Source organism: Rhamphochromis sp. 'chilingali' (genome assembly GCF_963969265.1).
Source record: "Rhamphochromis sp. 'chilingali' genome assembly, chromosome: 12".
Lineage (NCBI taxonomy): Eukaryota > Metazoa > Chordata > Actinopteri > Cichliformes > Cichlidae > Rhamphochromis > Rhamphochromis sp. 'chilingali'.
Window position 1 is genome coordinate 7259185 of NC_137939.1, and position 18409 is coordinate 7277593.

Genomic DNA, 18409 nt, shown 5'->3' on the forward strand with positions numbered 1-18409 from the left:
GCCAGTGTGTGAATGTGTGTGTGAATGGGTGGATGACTGGATATGTAAAGCGCTTTGGGGTCCTTAGGGACTAGTAAAGCGCTATATAAATACAGGCCATTTACCATTTAAATGTCCTATAGATGTCATAGTGACTTATATAAGTATCATATGTTGCTGTTTTAGAATAATTTAAATCTTCTTTTGATTGTGCATTTTTTTTCCCGTCTTTTTCGTCGTTTTTCGTGTTTTTACTTGAGGGAATGTTTTATTTTCCTTTTTTTCTTTTCTTTAAATGTAGGCATATATTTCTGACATAGCAGAGGTGCGCAAGAGAAGTTTGGCTCCATCTACGGACGGGCGCAAGTACTACCACCTATTCTCTGGAAAATTACGCGCAGTTGAAAGGTATTTTAATAGGTCGCAGTCGTGCCCTTATTATCACAGATGGCTGTTTGCTTTCTGGGCTCTACATCTGTTCATTATCTGATTAAATAAATAAAGGGGCAAAGTGCGGACTAATTAAACTAATGTCCAGACAAATTGAGTCACGCGATAAACTTTCACGCGATAAAGTGTTTACTTTTCTTGGACTTTGGGTAAAATGGTAGTGGCCTTCGTCCTTGGCCGTGTTTCGCCTGTTCTGTATGAGCTAACCGCGCTGAGGTCATCACTTGCCAAACGCGGCTGAGATGGTCCGCACCTCTGACGAAGCTCGAACGTTAAACATCCTGAAAAAACTGCGTCTCGTATTTTATACAACAGCACACGTCAAACATCTTGAACCAGCGGCTGAACTCGCCTCGGGCGATGGAGTCTGCGCAAAAATATAAAAAGAAGCAGAAGCGGATTATCTGGGTTATCGTCCTCTCAGCAGCTCTCACGCAACTACGCCGGTAGCCGCGTTGTTCTCGTCATTTGGCGACCAGCAGCACGTTATTAGCATGTGTGTGAAGGTAGCACTCGTGTAAACGTGTCTTATTAAACGTCCTACCTGCATATCTGAAGGGGGGATGCTGCCTCGCCCGTCTGCGGTGCCGACATGGTTCTCGTGTTGCAGTGAGATTCGTGTGTGATGTGAAGGGAAATCACTCTCCCGGCGTCCGCCGGCTGCTGTGGTCGCAGTGTCTTTGCGAAATGGCTCGATTAGAGGAAATGTGCAGAGCTCGTAGAAATTATCTGCTAAATGTTTTGCAAAATCTGTTCTTTCAAATTGCCCTAAAATAACAAACTATTATATTATCGATATAATAAGCCAGAGAAGATCCTTTGCATTCCATAGCTTCCTAAATTGTTAAATGAGAAAAGCATGTTTGAGAAACAGAAACCTCAGCTATGTCAATACCTATAATCTCCCAGAGGGGGGCAGCAGAGACCGCACTTTCTCAAACTATCCATTCAGGAGCAATATTTTATGCTGCCTGCTGTGGGCGCATTTGACCTCAAAATGCGTCCCAGCCAGTGGCGTCAGTTTTGTTCACATCTGCCTGACAACTGTGTCATATAATACTTTGTTCATTAATGTAAAAAAATGCATTCAATTCTCTACGCCACGTTTTAGCTCAAAAAACTCCGTTTTTTTATGTACACATTGGTGCTGCATTGTCTGCTTTCTTCCTGTAATATAGGTCAGTTCATACTGCCAGTTTTGCTTTGCAAATTTGCTGCGTGCCTTGTCCTGCCCCTGTCCTTACAGTTAAAATCACAGTCATGGTCCAAAGAGCGTTTTTCCTTTTATTACTGAATAAACGATCCATATCAATAAACCTTTAAAAGACCAGAAAGTCTAAGCAAAAACACAAAGCGAGATCTAACTAGTTTATTTATTCATTTATTGTACAAAATATACAATACAATTTGCTGTAAACAGCAAAAATACAACACACCCCAACAGAGATACTCACTGCAGACATTTTATGTCTACAAAGTTCATCTGCACAGATTCAGGACTCTGAAGTCTGTTGTGCAAATTCAGACATAAACTGACCCTTTGGGTCTTACAGGGCTGTTTCAATGGCCCCTGATTACTTAGTCCGCGACGAGGACTAAATATTGAACGTATACATACATGCAGATTTTTAAAAAATTCATATATACACGACTGTCTACACTTGTCAGCTTGTACAGGACAAAAGACTCGCGCGCAAAACGAGTATACAATACTCAACCAATACGATGAATTGTTGCTTTTCATCACGGAATCCAAGCTCTTAATCACTGTGTGTATTTACAGGTAATGCTCTCTCAATATTATTCCCAACATTAAACACATTACAGTCTTTTTACAGCTGTCGGAGGACCACTTAAAAAATTTACCAAGGTCTCCACACTGTAGCGCTGGCAGTCTGCGAGTCTGACTGCGCATGGTTTGGGACCGCTGCGCTGCTGCGTTGCTGACTCTGCACCCTGGAGCTGAAGCTGGATTTGATGCTCAAGAGTCTCTGATGGATCTGAGGCAAAGTCATCGAGGTCTGGGCGCAGCAGTTCAGGCAGGTTGGGGTGACGGTGGCGGATATGGACTGCTGGACAAATTCATTGACGCGCTGGTGTGCGTCTGGATCCAAGTTGGTTTGGGGAAGCAGAACAGAGACGCGTTTGAGGCACGCCTTAAAACCTTCCCTGTAATTCTCTACAGAACCTGAAAAAACAGATAAATGTTAGGATTGATGTTCATCTAATCTGTTGTTAATACATTTAGAAATAAAAGGGTTAAATAAGTCATAGCTAACTTACTTTTAGCGTTAGCAGGTTGAATGTCACCGAGGAACCGCACGGTCATTTCCAGGATGTCTGCTTTCTCAAGCTTGGAGTAACGAGAGTGCTGGAGACAAAAGGGAAAAGAAGATGTTAGATGTACGAGTCAAAATGCTGTGCTGACTATAGTCAGTTACATCTGCAAAGTGAGCATACTGAAAATGTAAATTCAAACAACTTACATCTCTGCCTGTGAGGGGGATGATTAGGTTTTTTAAGCGGTTCAGACTTTCGTTAATACGGGCGCGTCTTCTTTTTTCCATTAGCGGTTTCATAGTCTGAAACAAAAGGACACATAGAATTTAGTTTTCATTCATTACAACATGTGTGAAGTATGCGGTAAAAAATACTTAAGGAAATGAAACTAAATTTAGCCACTTTGCTTACCTTTCTCAGTTCAAGAGCTTCTTTTCTTTTGGCAAGAGATAGCTTTGGGGAAAAAGATTGGAGAGCTTCGCATGTCATGTTCGGAGACATTTTCAGCGTCGACTTTGTGCCAGAGTAGTGTTCAAAACCAAGATAGGCGAAGTTGTGCCTCTAACGGCCAAGTACTGGGGTATATATCCAGGTCCGTGGCGTCGGTTTCCGTGCGTCATGGGTACGCCCCCAAGCCGGCACAAAACGATTTGAACGGGACCCACATTCTACGAAAACAAGACAAAAGCATCAAATTTAGTCAGATAACCATCTGTCTTTTACTTTAATCCAAGCGTAGCTGCGGTGCGTGTCTGCGCTATGATCCATAGACCAAACAAAATCTGTGCCAAAAAGCTGAGGAAATTTGTGCGTAAAGAAGCTTTCAGTTTTGACGCGTCAAATGCTAATTCATCAAATATCCATTCATTAAGCCATATATTTTACATCATATTTTAAATATGATGTTTTAATACAAAGATAGGTTCATTTTTTTCTCACACAGTTGATGGAACTAAATTTTGTTTTGTTTCGAAAACACTACTGGTGCGTAATGACGCAGTGTTCGGAGATGCCTAGAAAGAAAATACAGGCTATAGAATTATTTATTTTGTGATTTAACTGTGAAATATAACAAGCTACGCATATAGAATCACATTTTATCCGTATTCTCACTTTTCACTGGCTATTATTAAGATTTTCTTTACAGCTGAATTTCCTGTTGCTGTTCAAATCTGTTCGTTTACTGGGATATAATGCGTGCAATTCTGACACAATATTCTTCATATATTCTCTGCATGGAGCTGTGTGTTTAAAAATAAAAAATAAAAACTTAAAACAAGAGGATGCAGCACATGCATTAGTCGCACAGGGGCCAGGCTTGCATTCAAGAAAAAAAGTGTCCACATGGATATAGAATCTTACTCCAGGCATATATACCCAAGCCACGCTACTTTCAAATAACATCTGTTCTTAGATTTTTACAACAATGGTTTTGCATGTGACGTTTTTATGCAGTCTCTACCCAGGGGAGGTCTCTACCTGTAGGGTGTATCCCACTACAGCTAACGCATCATGCAGTGAGGTGGGGGCTTGAAAAAACAAAGGGTGGGTGCTGTGGGTGCATTTTATTAAATCACAATAACCATAGCAAAATATAAAAGGACACCAGGTTGTAACTTACTCACAAGGCATTTTAAATGTTTTTGTCCGTTACCTGTCCGTAGTCTAAAAGTATTTAATAACCCAGCAATCTGTCCTGCCAAGTGTGAACCAACTTTAAGTGATAACTGTGATATTATTGTTATTGTTTAAAATATAAACTGGATAGGCATGACAACCCATCAAATACCACTGCACTCTGGGGAACCACACGCGCAGCACGCGCCACGGGGACCAGATGGCTGTCTGTTAAAGAGCTCCCAACTCTACCAACCCCCAACTTCCATTAATGACCCCCACACCCCACATACTCCTCCTGCACCTCTGTCGCATCCGGAGTAAGCAGTCTCCTGGTCCAGTCTATGCGCGCGCACGCAGACACACAGAGAGACTGTTCCAAACATTTGTGCTCTTTTTCTATAAACCTCACACGCACGACACACGATCTCAACGCGGGTTTTGGCGTGGGTATCCCATCTGCAAGCTTCTAATAGGTCCATGTTGTTAGGGTCCAACTGAAAGAAGCTTTGCATCTATCCCGTTTTACTCTATGCTGCAGTTGTCTCCCATAGCTTGCCTCTGTTTTGTTTTCTTTTTTTTAAGCGTCCACGCTATCGTGACATGGTTGTTTATCATAACAAAGCTCAATCTTTTCACAGAGATGAAAGATGTTTGAGCAGGAGTGCATGACTCTGTCGATATCTTTTCGAAGCAGTATTATTTTGTCTTACCGGAGACAGTGGTAGAAAAAATAAAATAAAATATGACTGTAAAATTCTCAATTCTACTACTAAATTCTCTAATATAATATATATCCTATCTTTCCACCTGGTTCAGTTTGAGTTAATATTTTTTAACGCAATAGAGTATAGGTATAATATTGCAATGGGGTCGATTTGTGAAGCTATCTTAGTTCAGCATTTAACTTCAAATGTAAACAAATAAATACTAAAGGGGTAAAATATTGAGATCAGAAGCCTGCAAAAGATCTTCAAACGATGTCAAACCCTGTTCTGAAATTGAGAGGCACACTTGCTGCACGCGCCCCTCGCGCCCTGCTGGGATTGCAGGACGATGGTGGTGGGAGGGGTCGGCTCTTCTCTGTTTTGCTCTTACGGTTAGAGTCCTCTTTTGTGTTTTCAATCAAATTCGGCGTCGACAAACCATCTGTGCAGACCGATAACAGCGAGCCTTTGTCTGAAATGTACCAACACTTCACGGGAATTAAGGGTGGAGAGACTTTTTGCCTCATCTCGAGATTCGATGCTTTTCACGACTCAAACAACGGAGAGCACCAAATTCAGTATTTTTCTCTAACCATGTACAGTTCACCTATTTTAGTGGAGGCTATCACTTCGGTGGAAACGTAAAAATATCATTTCTCGGTGAATGTAAAATTGAAAAAAGTTTGAAAGAGTATGAATGTTAATTACTTCAGAAGAGTGTCAATTAGGCTAAACTCCCCAAACTGAGCTCTTACTACAACGTCTATATGTCTGCTCGAGTGCAGAGCGTCAAACAGGGAGTTAAAAATCTAAAGAGTAGTGATATGAATGAATATGAATCTCTTTTTTACTACTTCATATAAGAATTTAAGCCGTTTTTTTCTGACACCTAAACTGTGAAGTGCTATGACAACTGACTGTTATCATAAACTGTTCTATGATAAAGTCATAACTATGGAGAAATAAATGAATTGTAACATTTTTCCATTTGTTCCAATTGGAATTGGAACAAATGGAAGTAAATTCTCGTAATGTGCAAAGGTTTTGGGTAGGTGTGGAAAAAATGTTGTAAACAGAGAATGCTTTCAGAAAGATAAATAATGATTGTTTATTTTTTATCAGTTTACAAAATGAGCGAACAAACAAACCAGCATCAATTCTCATAGGTACACTTGATCAAATTCAGGGACTTTGTAGGATTACAGTCAGGTGATCAACCAGTTATACCAAACAGATGCTAATGGTCAGAATCAGCTGTGTAAGAGACCTAAAACTGGGTGATAAACAGCCAAACTCTGCTACCAAGGTGAGGTTGTGAAGGACACTGCATCAGCAAGGTCTCTCCCAGACAAAGATTTTAAAGCAGACTGGGGTTTCAAGATGTGCTGTTCAAGCTCTTTTGAAGAAGCACAAAGAAATGGGCAACATTGAGGATTGTAGACGCAGTGTCAGCCAAGGAAACTTAGTGCAAGAATACTCCATATAGGAATGGGACAATTGGAGGGTTTTTGTAAAGACTTCTGACACTAATAAAGCAGTACTTTTTCATTTCAGAGGCAGACAATGGGTAAATGGCACATGGTCATAACATCAGAAACATCTTTATTTGGCTACATTTGTGCACACAAACAAGGAATTTGCTTCCAGTTTACTTTGCTTCCTGCATGCAAAGAAAAGAAAAGCTTTTTTTTAAAAAGTAAGAAATAACATGTCACAGAAGTTATATGACCTGAACAATATAACAGTGGGTTATTTAACTGTGTTCGTCACAGTGACAGCCTGTGAGAAGAAATTGTCTCTGTGGTGGCTGGTGTTCCTAAACAGAGCTCTGGAGCGCCTGTTTGAAGGCAGCAGTTTGAGCAGTGTATGTCCAGGATGTGAGGGGTCAGCAGAGACGTACCCATTTCCTTTATTAAAGCTGAAAATCTGAACTCCAATCACATCTTAATGTTTTCATGTAAAATGTACTGTGGTAGTGCAAAGAGGGATCATTGCAAAAACACTATCATTGTATCAGTGTCCAAATACATATGGATCTAACTCTATGACTGACATGATGGAGCTGTTCACAGCAATGTTCACAATAATGTCCATTTAGTGCATTTCGTTTGAAAGCAAAGAGTATTTATGCGAATTGCAGGCATATACTGATGACTGGCTGGTGCTGGTAAGTGCTGCCTAACATCTACATAAATTAGAAATGCTAGATATTTAATGGCAGAGCAGAATTCATTCTCTATTTTTATGTACAAGTTTGATCAGAACAGGATGTCAGAACTGGCCACATGTTTTTCTTTTGGTTATGCAAAATGGCAAAACATTTACTTCCTAATGTTAAGCAAAAGTCTTTGCTTTTGCTCACCAAATGAGTAATTCCATGGAAATTCAATGAGCCTCCCATATAACCCCCTCCAAATCAGCAAGTTGTAATTTTTGGACTTTATCAAGTGTATTTGACCATTTTTGTAAACATCAATGTGTTTATTGAAAGTGCGCCAAATTTTATCATCATACTATAAATATATCACATGTTCCAGCCCCCCAAAGCTCATAGAGATAGATTAAAACTCCTTTTTGAATTCTTTTGAAATTTTGAGCCTTCATAATTGTTTAAACATGAAACATAGCCAGATTGAGTTCTCAGCACTGGGAAGTAAATTTAAGCTCTGTTAAAAACTGGAAACAAATCACTTTTACGATATATCCAAGTGTCCCAGTCTAAAGTTCGGGGGCGACTGTGGCTCAGGGGGTTGGGAAGCATATCTGTAACCGGAAGGTCGCCGGTTCGATCCCCGGGCTCTCTGTCCTGGTCGTTGTGTCCTTGGGCAAGACACTTTACCCTACCACCTACTGGTGTTGGCCAGAGGGGCCGATGGCACAATATGGCAGCCTCGCTTCTGTCAGTCTGCCCCAGGGCAGCTGTGCCTACAACCGTAGCTTGCCTCCACCAGAGTGAATGAATAGTGGCATTGTAAAGTGCTTTGGGTGCCTTGAAAAGCGCTATATAAATCCAATCCATTATTAAAGCCAGAGTCTCTCTTGGTTTCTTTCTATAACCAAGTTTAAGTATCAGTGTACCGAAACTGCACCGATATAATATCAGTGACTAATTGTGACAGAAACAAGGACAATACATAGATGTTTTATCTGTTTTATGATAAGTCACTGTAGAAAAGCACATTTTGGTTAAATACTATGTCGTATCAAGGAAATTGCACTTCGTAATATAGCACATAAGGCAGACTGGGCGAAGGCTATCATGGTGTATTGGATGTGTGTGTCTGTCTGTCCGCACGTGTGTGGTCATCTGCAGAGACCATGTTGTGGAGTCTGACAGCAGTTGGAAAGAAAAACCTGTGAAATCTCTCCGTCCCACATCGTGAGCGCCGCAGCCTGCCACTGAAGGAGCTGCTCAGTGCTGTTGGAGTCTCCCGCATTGGGTGGGAGATGTCCAACAAGGATGACAGCTCATCCACCATTCTCCTGTCGCTCACCACCTCCACTGAGTCCAGAGGGCATCCTAGAACAGAGCTGGCCCTCCAGATTTGCCTGTTCAGTCTCTTCCTGTTCCCAGCAGAGATGCTGCTGCCCCAGCACACCACACCGTAAAAGATGGCTGAGACCACCACAGAGTCATAGGTCTTCAGGAGTGGGTCTTTCACCTCAAAAGACACAGGTACAGCCTGCTCTGCCCGTTTCTGTAGAGAGCATCTGAATTGTGAATCCAGTCCAGTTTATTGTTCAGATGAACACCAAGGTACCTGCAGCTATCTACAACCTGAATGTACAGCTGTTTAGTGGTTGCAGTGGAGGATGTTTGTGCCTGTGGGAATCTACCACCAGCTCCGTGGTTTTTCTATTGTTGATCTGGAGGCAGTTCTGCTGGCACCAGTCCACAAAACCTATGGTCAGTTCTCTGTACTCCCTGTCATCCCCATCAATGATGAGGTCAACTATAGCAGAGTCATTAGAGAACTTATGCAGGAAGCACTGGGTGGAGCTGTGAGAGAAAAAGAGAGGGGAAGACATGCGGCAAAGGGCCAGGGTTCGCACTCAAACCTAGGCCCTCTGCTTTCAGCCATGAGGCATGTGGTTGCCTGCTCATCTGACTGAGCTAAAACCACGCCCAGAGAGAATCCGGAGTACCCAGTACCCAGAGAGAATACTCGCAATCACAAGGAGAACATGCAAACTCCACACAGGAGGGTTCCCGCTGGCTGGTGGAGTCAAACTCAGGACCTTCTTGAAGTGAAGCATCAATGCTAACCGCTGCCCCACCATACTGCCCCATGATTCACTTTGTGTCAAAATAATTTATCATCAAATCAGATTTTAACACTCATGGATGTAGCTCAAGGCTATGAAATGGAGAAACAGCATAATAGTTCAGGTGAAACAACTGAGAGGTTTTCTCTGATATATTATCAGAAAATAGAGAAAACACCCGAGTCTTTCCAAGTCTGAGACCAAAATACAAAAGGTAAACATTTTTCAAAGTCACCATTTATGGGGAAAAATAGATGAAATACATGAAATAATAAGTTCATATTCCAATTGTTAAAATCAGTATTAGGGGTTCTAGAAAAGGCGCCAAATAACTAATTTGTTTTTATCACATGGCAGTTGGAGGCTGTTTAAACCTTTGATAGGTCTAGTGATCTCTAACATATAGAAGTGTGTGGATTCGTGGCAAAAGAAAATGTGCAAAGGATCCATTGATATGAGAGATGTCCCCAGGAAATATTTTCTATAACCGGAGTACTGGCAGTAATGTGACTCCATAGGAGGACCCCCAAATATGTTCTAACTAAAAGAATTATGCATGAAATAGTGGTCAGAAATTTGATTAAGCATTATTATAAGAGTCAAAAATACCATATGGAAAGCTGACATGTAAGTGATGCAAACTTAAAAATGCAGATAGAAGTTTCTAGTTTTTAAGAAAACATTTTACAATGTTTTATTTAAATTTCCAACTGTATACATTCGGCAGTATATATCCTTCTCCTAATTAAAAAAGAAAATGCTACAACACCAGCAGCTATATGCAACAAACAATTTAACTTAAACACCTGAAAAACATCAAATGCAAAAATAAATTCTTCAAATAAATTTCTGCATATTTCATCTCTATAAAGTACAACCATCTTTGCTCTTCACCAGCTTCTTTTTCATTTTTTTTTTTAAAAAGACACATTGATGCTTTAGGTTATGCGCTGTCACCATATTGGTTGAAAACAAATTTTTAGTTAACTTAATAATTCCTCTTAGATTCCGAATTTTCCTCATTTTGAGCTCATGCAGGTCTAACAAAATTTCTACACAATATGATTTCTGCAAGATTTTGTAAAACCTCTTATATTATTATTTGTATCTGAATAAAACATAATTATAAACGGCTTGCTCTTTTCACAAACTGAATGTAGATAAAGCACGGGGATTACATCTACCATCTATATGTCACACCAAGTGCGTTTTCTGCAAAAGGTGTTTCATGGTTTTTCTGTAATAAGGTTATACATTATTTAAAAGCAATACAAGACATACACTGCACACACACACACACACACACACACACACACACACACACACATATATATATATATACATATTTTTTTTTTTTTTTTTTTTTTGAGTAGTCTAGTCTGTTGTTACTCCCACAGTAATCTCAGTGTGTTTCCTGTGACACAACCAGTACTTCTTCCCACAGATTTCGCGGCAACTAGAGCGGCGCCTTACATCAGCAACAATAGAGCAGCTGCTCAGCAGCATCAATGGGCTCTGGATGACCTGTGGCTTTGTGCGTTTGCGCGCCTTTTTTCTTCTTTCATTTCACCCAGAATCGTCTCATTAAGGCATCCAGGGTCAGTGATAAATTTGAGGTCCTTCAATCACCGCAACAAAAACGATCAAACACCATAAACATCTTTGTCGAGCATACTTTTATTGAAAATATTTTGTCATTGACAAAACAGAAATGTCATAAAACGTGTCTTGTCGTACATAAATAATATATCATCCTAGTTAACACATAGTGTTTACTGACTATTCTGTTGCACAGACCAAAATACATTTAAGTCAACCGTGCAAACCTCAAACAAAATAACCCGTGGGGTTTACAAAAGTGTTGTCTACAACCCGTAACTCTGAAACCCCAAAGAGGATTGCATTTTTTTAAGTTCAAAACCTTCAGTTTCTTTGATATCTGTGCTCGAGTCTTCTAGCATTAAACGCAAAATGACTTAAACTTATATACAGCTCCAACAATTCTTCTTCACCGTACTCACTAAAACTACCACTGATTTAGTACAAATAGTAAACAGCACAAAATAAACAGGCGTGAGATAACTGTCCATCTAATCTACCAAGGTCTCCACGTAGCAGCGCTGACAGCCTGCTGGTCTGCCTGCGCTCTGCTTGGAGCCACTGCGCTGCTGCTGCGGTGCTGAGTCTCCAGCCTGTAGGTGAAGCTGGATTTGAGGCTCATAATTTTCTCTTGGATCTGAGGTAAAGTCCTGGAGCTCTGGGCACAGCAGTTCAGGCAGGTTGGAGTGACGGTGGCAGACATGGACTGCTGGACGAAGTCGTGCACCCGTTGGCACGCGTCCTGATCCAGACTTTTGGGAAGCAGCGCGGAAACACGCTGGAGGCAAGCTTTGTAACCTTCTCTGTAACTGTCTGCGGAGTCTGGAGAGAGGACAGGAGATATTTGATCAGTGGCTGGGATTTTCACAAGAAGGGTGTTAAAAACTTGGAGGACAACAGTGTGCTATGCATGTCGTAGAGATAATGCTCACCTTTGACTGGGGTGGAAGGAAGATCTCTGAGGAAGCGGACTGTCATTTCCAGAATGTCCGCTTTTTCCAGCTTGGAGTAGCGTGCGTTATCTTTGCCAACAAGGGGCAAAATCAGGCTCTTCAAATGATTGAGACTGTCATTGATGCGAGCTCGTCTTCTCTTCTCCAGCAGGGGTTTAAGAGTCTACAAAAAATAATTTCAACACTGTTACTAGGCTGTACCGATAGGGTTAACGCAGAACACATTTCCAGAAACAAAACAAACAGCTGCGTAGTGGTTCGTCTTCTCCTTACCTTTCTAAGTTCGTTGGCTTGTTTTCTCTGGGCCACGGTGGACCTTGCAGGGAGAGGCTGGCTGGCCTCAGTAGTGAAGCTGGGACTCATTCTGTTTGCGTTTTCTTGTTGTGCTTTTGACGGGAGATGCTTGCTTCCTGAGCGGCTGAGCTGAAGTGTGCCGCTGAGCTGGCGAGCTTCCTATTTATGTGGAGCCGGAGCGTCAGAGGGGAGGGAACACAAGCCATTGCAGCGGGGGCATGACACAGGGGGCGAGGCCCTTGGGAGACGAGTAGAAATCCTGTCTGGACCATCTGGCCCCCCGCGTCTGTATGTTGGTATGCGGAGTTTCGTGATGCTGCTGCGTTTTACTGCATTTAATATTTAAGGCTTCAACGTCTATCCAAGATCAAATTACAAGTGCAGGGTATGAAAACTTGTTTTTTTCTTAGGCAGACAACCGCCATTGTAATTATCTACGGTGTATCATTGTTCTTTTCGTGACGTTGTTAGTTAATAACTTTAATTATTAAAAGTTGCCTATGTATCATTTTGTTTATGTTTGTATTAAGCACTTCCTACAAGTAAAGTCAGCATGTTTTTATAAGACCCATCAAAGTTAAACAGCTATAAATGAACAATTACAAGTTAGATTAAAAAAAACACACACACAAAAACATCCTGCATAATGAAAATTAATACCGTGCGTTTATTTATGGTTTCGTTCCCGCCACAACAAAACAAAAAGGAGCTAGATGAATGAATTTGAGGGGAGGACTAATCTATTCCAAAATTAATAAACCAGATACCCAAGCCAAGCCATGTATGGATTAACATCTGCTTCTGGACCCTCAGCAGACTGCTTCCAATATCCACAACACGGTGTTTACCTGTAGCAGTGGGGGAGGTGACGGACAGCTCGCAATGCAAGCAAAATGAGGCGTGTATGTGCAATATAAGATCGCATATCATAGCCGTGCAATACATGTGCAATACAATACACATGTTTAAAGGAAGAATTGAAAAAAATTGATAAATACTCCCACGAATCGTCGCACTTAAATATGAATTTTGAATTATGAATTATGGAAATGTTAAGTATTCCCTACAAATTATGTAAATACAAGAATAATGCAATCTGTAAACGATAACTGTGACACATATAACATCAACCTCCAGAACTTTAAACAGCTTTTATTTAAATGCTGTTTTAAAGAGTGTCAGTTTCTCAGGCCTATGAGCTGCCAGTAGGATTCACGCGTTCGGCACGCGCCACGATCGGAGCAACAGATGGGACCCCCCACCCCACCTCACCCCCGCCTTTCTCGTCTCCCGTCTCTATGCACCCTCCCCCGTCTGCCGCTGCTGCACCACTCTCGCATCAGCATCCCAGCCCCTGCTCCCGATCATGTGTCCTCTCGCCATAAATGTGCTTCACTCTTGTTTTGTCTCTTTTTTTTTCTCATTTTTTGCGAGGGAGGGGGCTGTGGTGGGGGAGGGGGACATGACCGCAATGGTGCAATTGTTGTATTTTTGTAACAGTCAAGTTAAAACGGCATGATGAGTAGAAAAGGGAGAAAACATCTAGAATACTCAGAACTAGGAGTTCATAATAAAAAATAGACAAAACTGCAAAAATGCATATAAACGCTCTCTGTTTTAAATGATGTCAAATAAATTTAGTTATAGATCTTTTGATGTTTAATGTCATTGAAGCACCTTGGAGTTTTATGGATACATTTTGCGCAGGGAATTTCCAAGGAAACAAGAAGGAGCGAGACATGTGCATCACACTGAAGTAAATTTTTACGCACGCGAAACCAGATATACCGCACAACAAACTCATAATTTAGACAAGGATACGCTGTCCCATCGACTGCAATCTGCTCTTCTCTATAGCTTCAGGGATTTAACCTTCCTCTTTTGTCAAGCATTACACATGCACGGTTTTGCACGCGCCCTGCCCCATGGGGCCTCAAATAACCGCCACCAAGTCCAGTATGGGAACTGGCACTTCGCGATAAGACGAAAAAAAAAGTCCAGGAAAGGCTTCGGTTGGGACCCTTTTTTGTTTTGGTTTCAGCGTGGGTATCCATCTGTGCACGATTAGGGCACAGTGATCCTTTGTTGAAGGGTGTACAGAAAAGTGGAGTCACTCAAAGTTTTACAGCAACTGTGTGGGAGATGCACATAATTTGTTTTGTTTGTTTGTTTCCAGTAAAACTAGGTATTTAAATCCCCATTTCATTTCTTCAACTCAACCAAATGAAATAAACTGTCAAATTGTTTATTACCGCGGAAATAAATCAATAAGTATACCAATTATAACATCTTCAGTATAATTTTGGACAAGGTACAATCTGGATGAAGAGATGAAACGGCAAAGAGCTATCCTGTGCATCTAAAGAAAACATCTTTAAAATCCTAATCGCTGAGTTTGCTTATGAGATTTAATAGAATTTGGTTGTATAAACGGCATGAGACTGACACGAGCCAAAGCGTTCAGACAGATGGAGCTGAAGCGCACTGAGGCGTAAAACCAAATGCGTCGAAGGACTCTGCTCTGCCAAAGGTGATCGTCTCCACTTCATGGAGCCACATGAAAATTTCCAGACTTGGAGATTTTCCAGACTTCAAATCGCGACTGCACCCTAAACGATGTTTGGCGACCCAAACCAAATTCTACGCTACCATTATCCACATGACACGAAAGCATCTGCTAGACTCAGGACTGACCTTTGTGTACGGAGCAAAAAAACAAAAAACAAACAAACAAAAAAAATATTTTATTCTATGTAGCCTAAAGTAGACTGAAAATTTATATACCAAATACATAACGGCAAGCTCAAAAATACATATTTTCGTGAAATGCTACAAAAAAAAGACATCCAATAATCGTTTTTTTCTGCCAGTTTCCATTCTTTCATTGACAAACTGAACTCTTTATTGTCATTGCACGATCATACTTTGTGCAATTGTACAACGAAATTAGAGTATTGTCCCACGTCGGTACTAAAAGAAAGGCGAGAAGTAATCGCAATAAACAATATAATATATGAATATAATATAAATACTCAAAATGTGCAGAAACATTAAAGACGACAATTAGGCTATATATAAAATATCATCTTTTTGTTTGTTTTTATTTTAAAATATGCCCTTTCCATGGTCACTAATGTTTGGCTCCACATTAATTCTGTTAGAAAAATCTCCCACAAATCTGTATTGTACATTTAGCTAAGAAAATAAAACATATGATTTTTTAAATTATACTAAATGTGTTTAAGATGAGACATAGAAATCTTTGTAAAGCATGTTTCATACAAATTTGATTATAACAGTCAAAAATCTGATTGTAATCAATTATTAAGCTATTTATACACATAGTACAGATATATAAGCAGAAACTGCTTAGAAATTACAAACATCCATCCATTTTCCTAAACATTTATCCAGTCCAGGGGGCTCCAGCCTTTCCCAGTTGTCACAGTGCAAGGTTTTACAAAAAGCAAGCCACAGCAAAGTGATGGCAAGACCAAGAGGTCACAAGGCGTAGCAGAAGCAATGAGTCTTATTTTGATCTACAAAGTACCACAAAAAACAAAAAGACTAGAGTACCCTTCTGTTTTGGCTCAAACAAGAACTGACTTTTGTTGTTGTGATACTGTGATGATCTGTGCCAGACTCATGAGAGACATAAGACAAACATTTCAGTTGATGTTTTTTTTTCTTAAAAGCATATCAGCACTGGTGTATTTATCATTATTTCTTCTTTTTTTCCCCCTGAAAGCTTAAACAAAAATGCCATTCCAGATGAAGGCTGGTGAAATAAATATTTGATTCAATTGAAATGTCAAATATTTAATAATTCTAATTCCTTGACTGTGTCCTTTGTTTGACATGATATGACAACCTGGTACATTCAATAGCTTGCATTTTCCAACAGATAAGACACAAACAAACTGTGGACTGACTTTGGCTTTGTAAAAAATTATTATGGGCTTTACTGTTTGCCATTTGGTAAACTAAGTTATCTGCATTGCACACTTACTGTAAACTTTTAGTATGGTGTTAACACCATGACGATGTTTAAACCATCTAATTTTCTTTTACCATCCCCCTATAGTCTTTGTAGTTTTTAGTAGAATTCACATTATATGACTGAAGTATGGGTCACCTACACTACACAGCAGCTGCGCAGCCATGGGAAAAATCACATTCCAACTCAATGATCTCTTTAAAATGAACTATTTTTTTCAGAAATGTAGCCACATTGTATGGCTAGGTGTTTGATTTTATATATCTGTGGCATTTTTGGTACCGTCCAATACAGGAAACTGAGCTTAAATGTTTGAAAATAGAAAGCTTACACCTTAGACTTAACTTGCCAGCCAGACTCCAACCACGAATTGAATTCTGTGTGAGTCCTTCTCAATACAAGACACATCAAAGTAGAACGGTTTTGGGGGGGATGCGAGACAATAGCATAGACAATGATGGTAACTCAGTTTCAAAAATTGGGAAGCTGTGTAAAAAGTAAATAAGAACAGAATGCAATGATCTGAAGATCTCATAAGCCTACATTTTAAAACTCAAATCTTTACATGTGTAACATGTATCAATTTAAGAAAAATATTTAATCGTTTTAAAATTGATTGAAGCAACACATCTCAAAACCGTTGTCACAGTTTGCCACTGTGTAGTATCCACTCTTCTTTGAGCAACAGTCTGTAAACATCTGGGAACTAAGGGGGAAAAAGCTGCTGAACATCTGGGAAAGCAGTGTTGTCCCAGTCTTGTCTGATATAGTGTTTTAGGTTCTCAGGAGTCCTGTGTCTACTTTGTCATGCTTATCATTTCATGATGCTCCAAATGTTTTCCATTAGTGAAAAGTCTGGACTGCAGGCAGGATAGTTCAGCACCTGGACTCTTCAAGTACAAAGCCATTCTGTTGTAATAGATGCTGCATGTGGTAAGGCATTGTCTTGCTGAAATATGTGAAGCCTTCCTTAAAGAAGGCTTCTTCTGGATTGGAGAATATGTTGCTCTAGAGCTTGCATGTACATCTTTCACAACTGATGGTGCCTTTCCAGATGCACAGTGCACTCTTATACCATCATCAGCATTATGCAGGCTTTTGAAATGAGTACTGATAACAAGCTGGATAGATTTCAAATTCAGATTTGTCTGACCACAGAAGAGTTTTCTACTTTGCCGGAGTTAATTTTAAATGAGGTTCAACTCAGAGAAGATGGCAGCATTTCTGGATTATGTTCTTTGCATAGCTTCTTCTTGCATCATTAAGCTTTAATATGCACATTTGTGGATAGCACAGTGAATTGTCAATTAACTAGAACTGGTTTTATTCAAGTGCCATATACACAGATATGATGAATAATGCTTTCAGCTTTAAGAGATGAGCACTTTCCTTTGGTTTGTGTGTCTGGTTTACATGTTTTGACATTTTTAAAATCCTGGTTGCATAACTACTGTCTGATGTAATCAGAGATCCTTCAGATTGTGTGTTTGGGTTTCTTGTTAAAAGAAAGTTTTTCAACCCAATTTCAATAGAGTTGAATTCAACTGAAAAGGCTCATATTTTCCATTCAACATATTGTTATGAAAAAACTTCAGAGCCCTAGCTTACACACTGCTTCTTATCACCACCAACTTGTAGTAAGTAAGTAAGTAAGTAAAATTTATTTATATAGCACATTTCACAGATAAAAATCACAAAGTGCTTCACAGTAAAATCAGAAATAGAAATAAAATAATATAAAGCAGTGAAAAAATCAATTAAAAGCTCTTTTGTATAAAAATGTCTTCAGCTGCTTTTTAAAGGAGTCAGTGGAGTCCAGACAGCGTAAATACAACGGCAGAGAGTTCCACAACCTTGGTGCCAGTGCCTGAAAAGCCCAATCCCCACGTGTTTTAAACCTAGTACGTGGGACCACCAGTAACCTCTGACCTGATGATCTAAGTGCTCGAGATGAAGCATGAGGTTTCAACAGGTCAGAGATATATTGGGGAGCTTCACCGTGCCGAGCTCTAAAAGTTACAACTAAAATTTTAAAATGAACCCTAAAATTTACTGGCAACCAATGAAGAGAAGCCAAAGCTGGAGTAATGTGTGAGCTCTTGTTTGTGCCAGTTAAAAGTTTTGCCGCAGCATTCTGTACGGTCTGAAGGCGATCCAGAGCTGATTTATTGAGACCAGTAAAAAGACTATTACAATATGCCAAACGAGAAGAGATAAAAGCATGAGTAATCATCTCAAGTTCTGCCTTTGACACCAGTAGTCTGAGT

The 18409-nt window shown here is 40.1% G+C and overlaps 3 protein-coding genes across 3 annotated transcripts in view; all 3 read right to left on the reverse strand.

The window, feature by feature from the left end:
• The window catches only part of acot7 (acyl-CoA thioesterase 7), a 58732-nt gene extending 57453 nt beyond the window's left edge, over positions 1 to 1279 (reverse strand). Inside the window, exon 1 of the mRNA XM_080898731.1 lies at positions 974 to 1279. Coding sequence (XP_080754857.1) covers positions 974 to 1023 — 50 coding nt within the window. The 5' untranslated portion in view covers positions 1024 to 1279. The remainder of the gene's footprint in view (positions 1 to 973) is intronic.
• Positions 1280 to 1876: 597 nt separating this feature from the next.
• On the reverse strand, positions 1877 to 3246 carry LOC308408027 (transcription factor HES-2-like). Its single transcript, XM_080900076.1, has 4 exons — positions 3121 to 3246; positions 2916 to 3011; positions 2713 to 2800; positions 1877 to 2617 (listed from the first exon to the last, which is right to left on the reverse strand). Exons 1-4 carry the CDS (start codon positions 3208 to 3210, stop codon positions 2292 to 2294), a joined length of 600 nt encoding a protein of 199 aa, XP_080756202.1. The 5' UTR covers positions 3211 to 3246; the 3' UTR covers positions 1877 to 2291.
• Positions 3247 to 10971: 7725 nt separating this feature from the next.
• Positions 10972 to 12229, reverse strand: LOC308407487 (transcription factor HES-2-like). Its single transcript, XM_080899137.1, has 3 exons — positions 12125 to 12229; positions 11831 to 12014; positions 10972 to 11720 (listed from the first exon to the last, which is right to left on the reverse strand). The coding sequence occupies exons 1-3, from the start codon at positions 12212 to 12214 to the stop codon at positions 11395 to 11397; spliced, it is 600 nt and encodes a 199-aa protein (XP_080755263.1). The 5' UTR covers positions 12215 to 12229; the 3' UTR covers positions 10972 to 11394.
• Positions 12230 to 18409: the final 6180 nt, after the last annotated feature.

Coding starts and splice junctions, on each gene's coding strand:
- LOC308408027 (XM_080900076.1), bottom strand. CDS start 3,210: ATGTCTCCGAACATGACATGCGAAGCTCTCCAATCTTTTTCCCCAAAG. Junction 2,801..2,915: donor TCCCCCTCACAGGCAGAGAT/GTAAGTTGTTTG, acceptor TTTTGTCTCCAG/CACTCTCGTTACTCCAAGCT. Junction 2,618..2,712: donor TCAACCTGCTAACGCTAAAA/GTAAGTTAGCTA, acceptor CTGTTTTTTCAG/GTTCTGTAGAGAATTACAGG.
- LOC308407487 (XM_080899137.1), bottom strand. CDS start 12,214: ATGAGTCCCAGCTTCACTACTGAGGCCAGCCAGCCTCTCCCTGCAAGG. Junction 12,015..12,124: donor AAGCCAACGAACTTAGAAAG/GTAAGGAGAAGA, acceptor TATTTTTTGTAG/ACTCTTAAACCCCTGCTGGA. Junction 11,721..11,830: donor TCCTTCCACCCCAGTCAAAG/GTGAGCATTATC, acceptor TCCTCTCTCCAG/ACTCCGCAGACAGTTACAGA.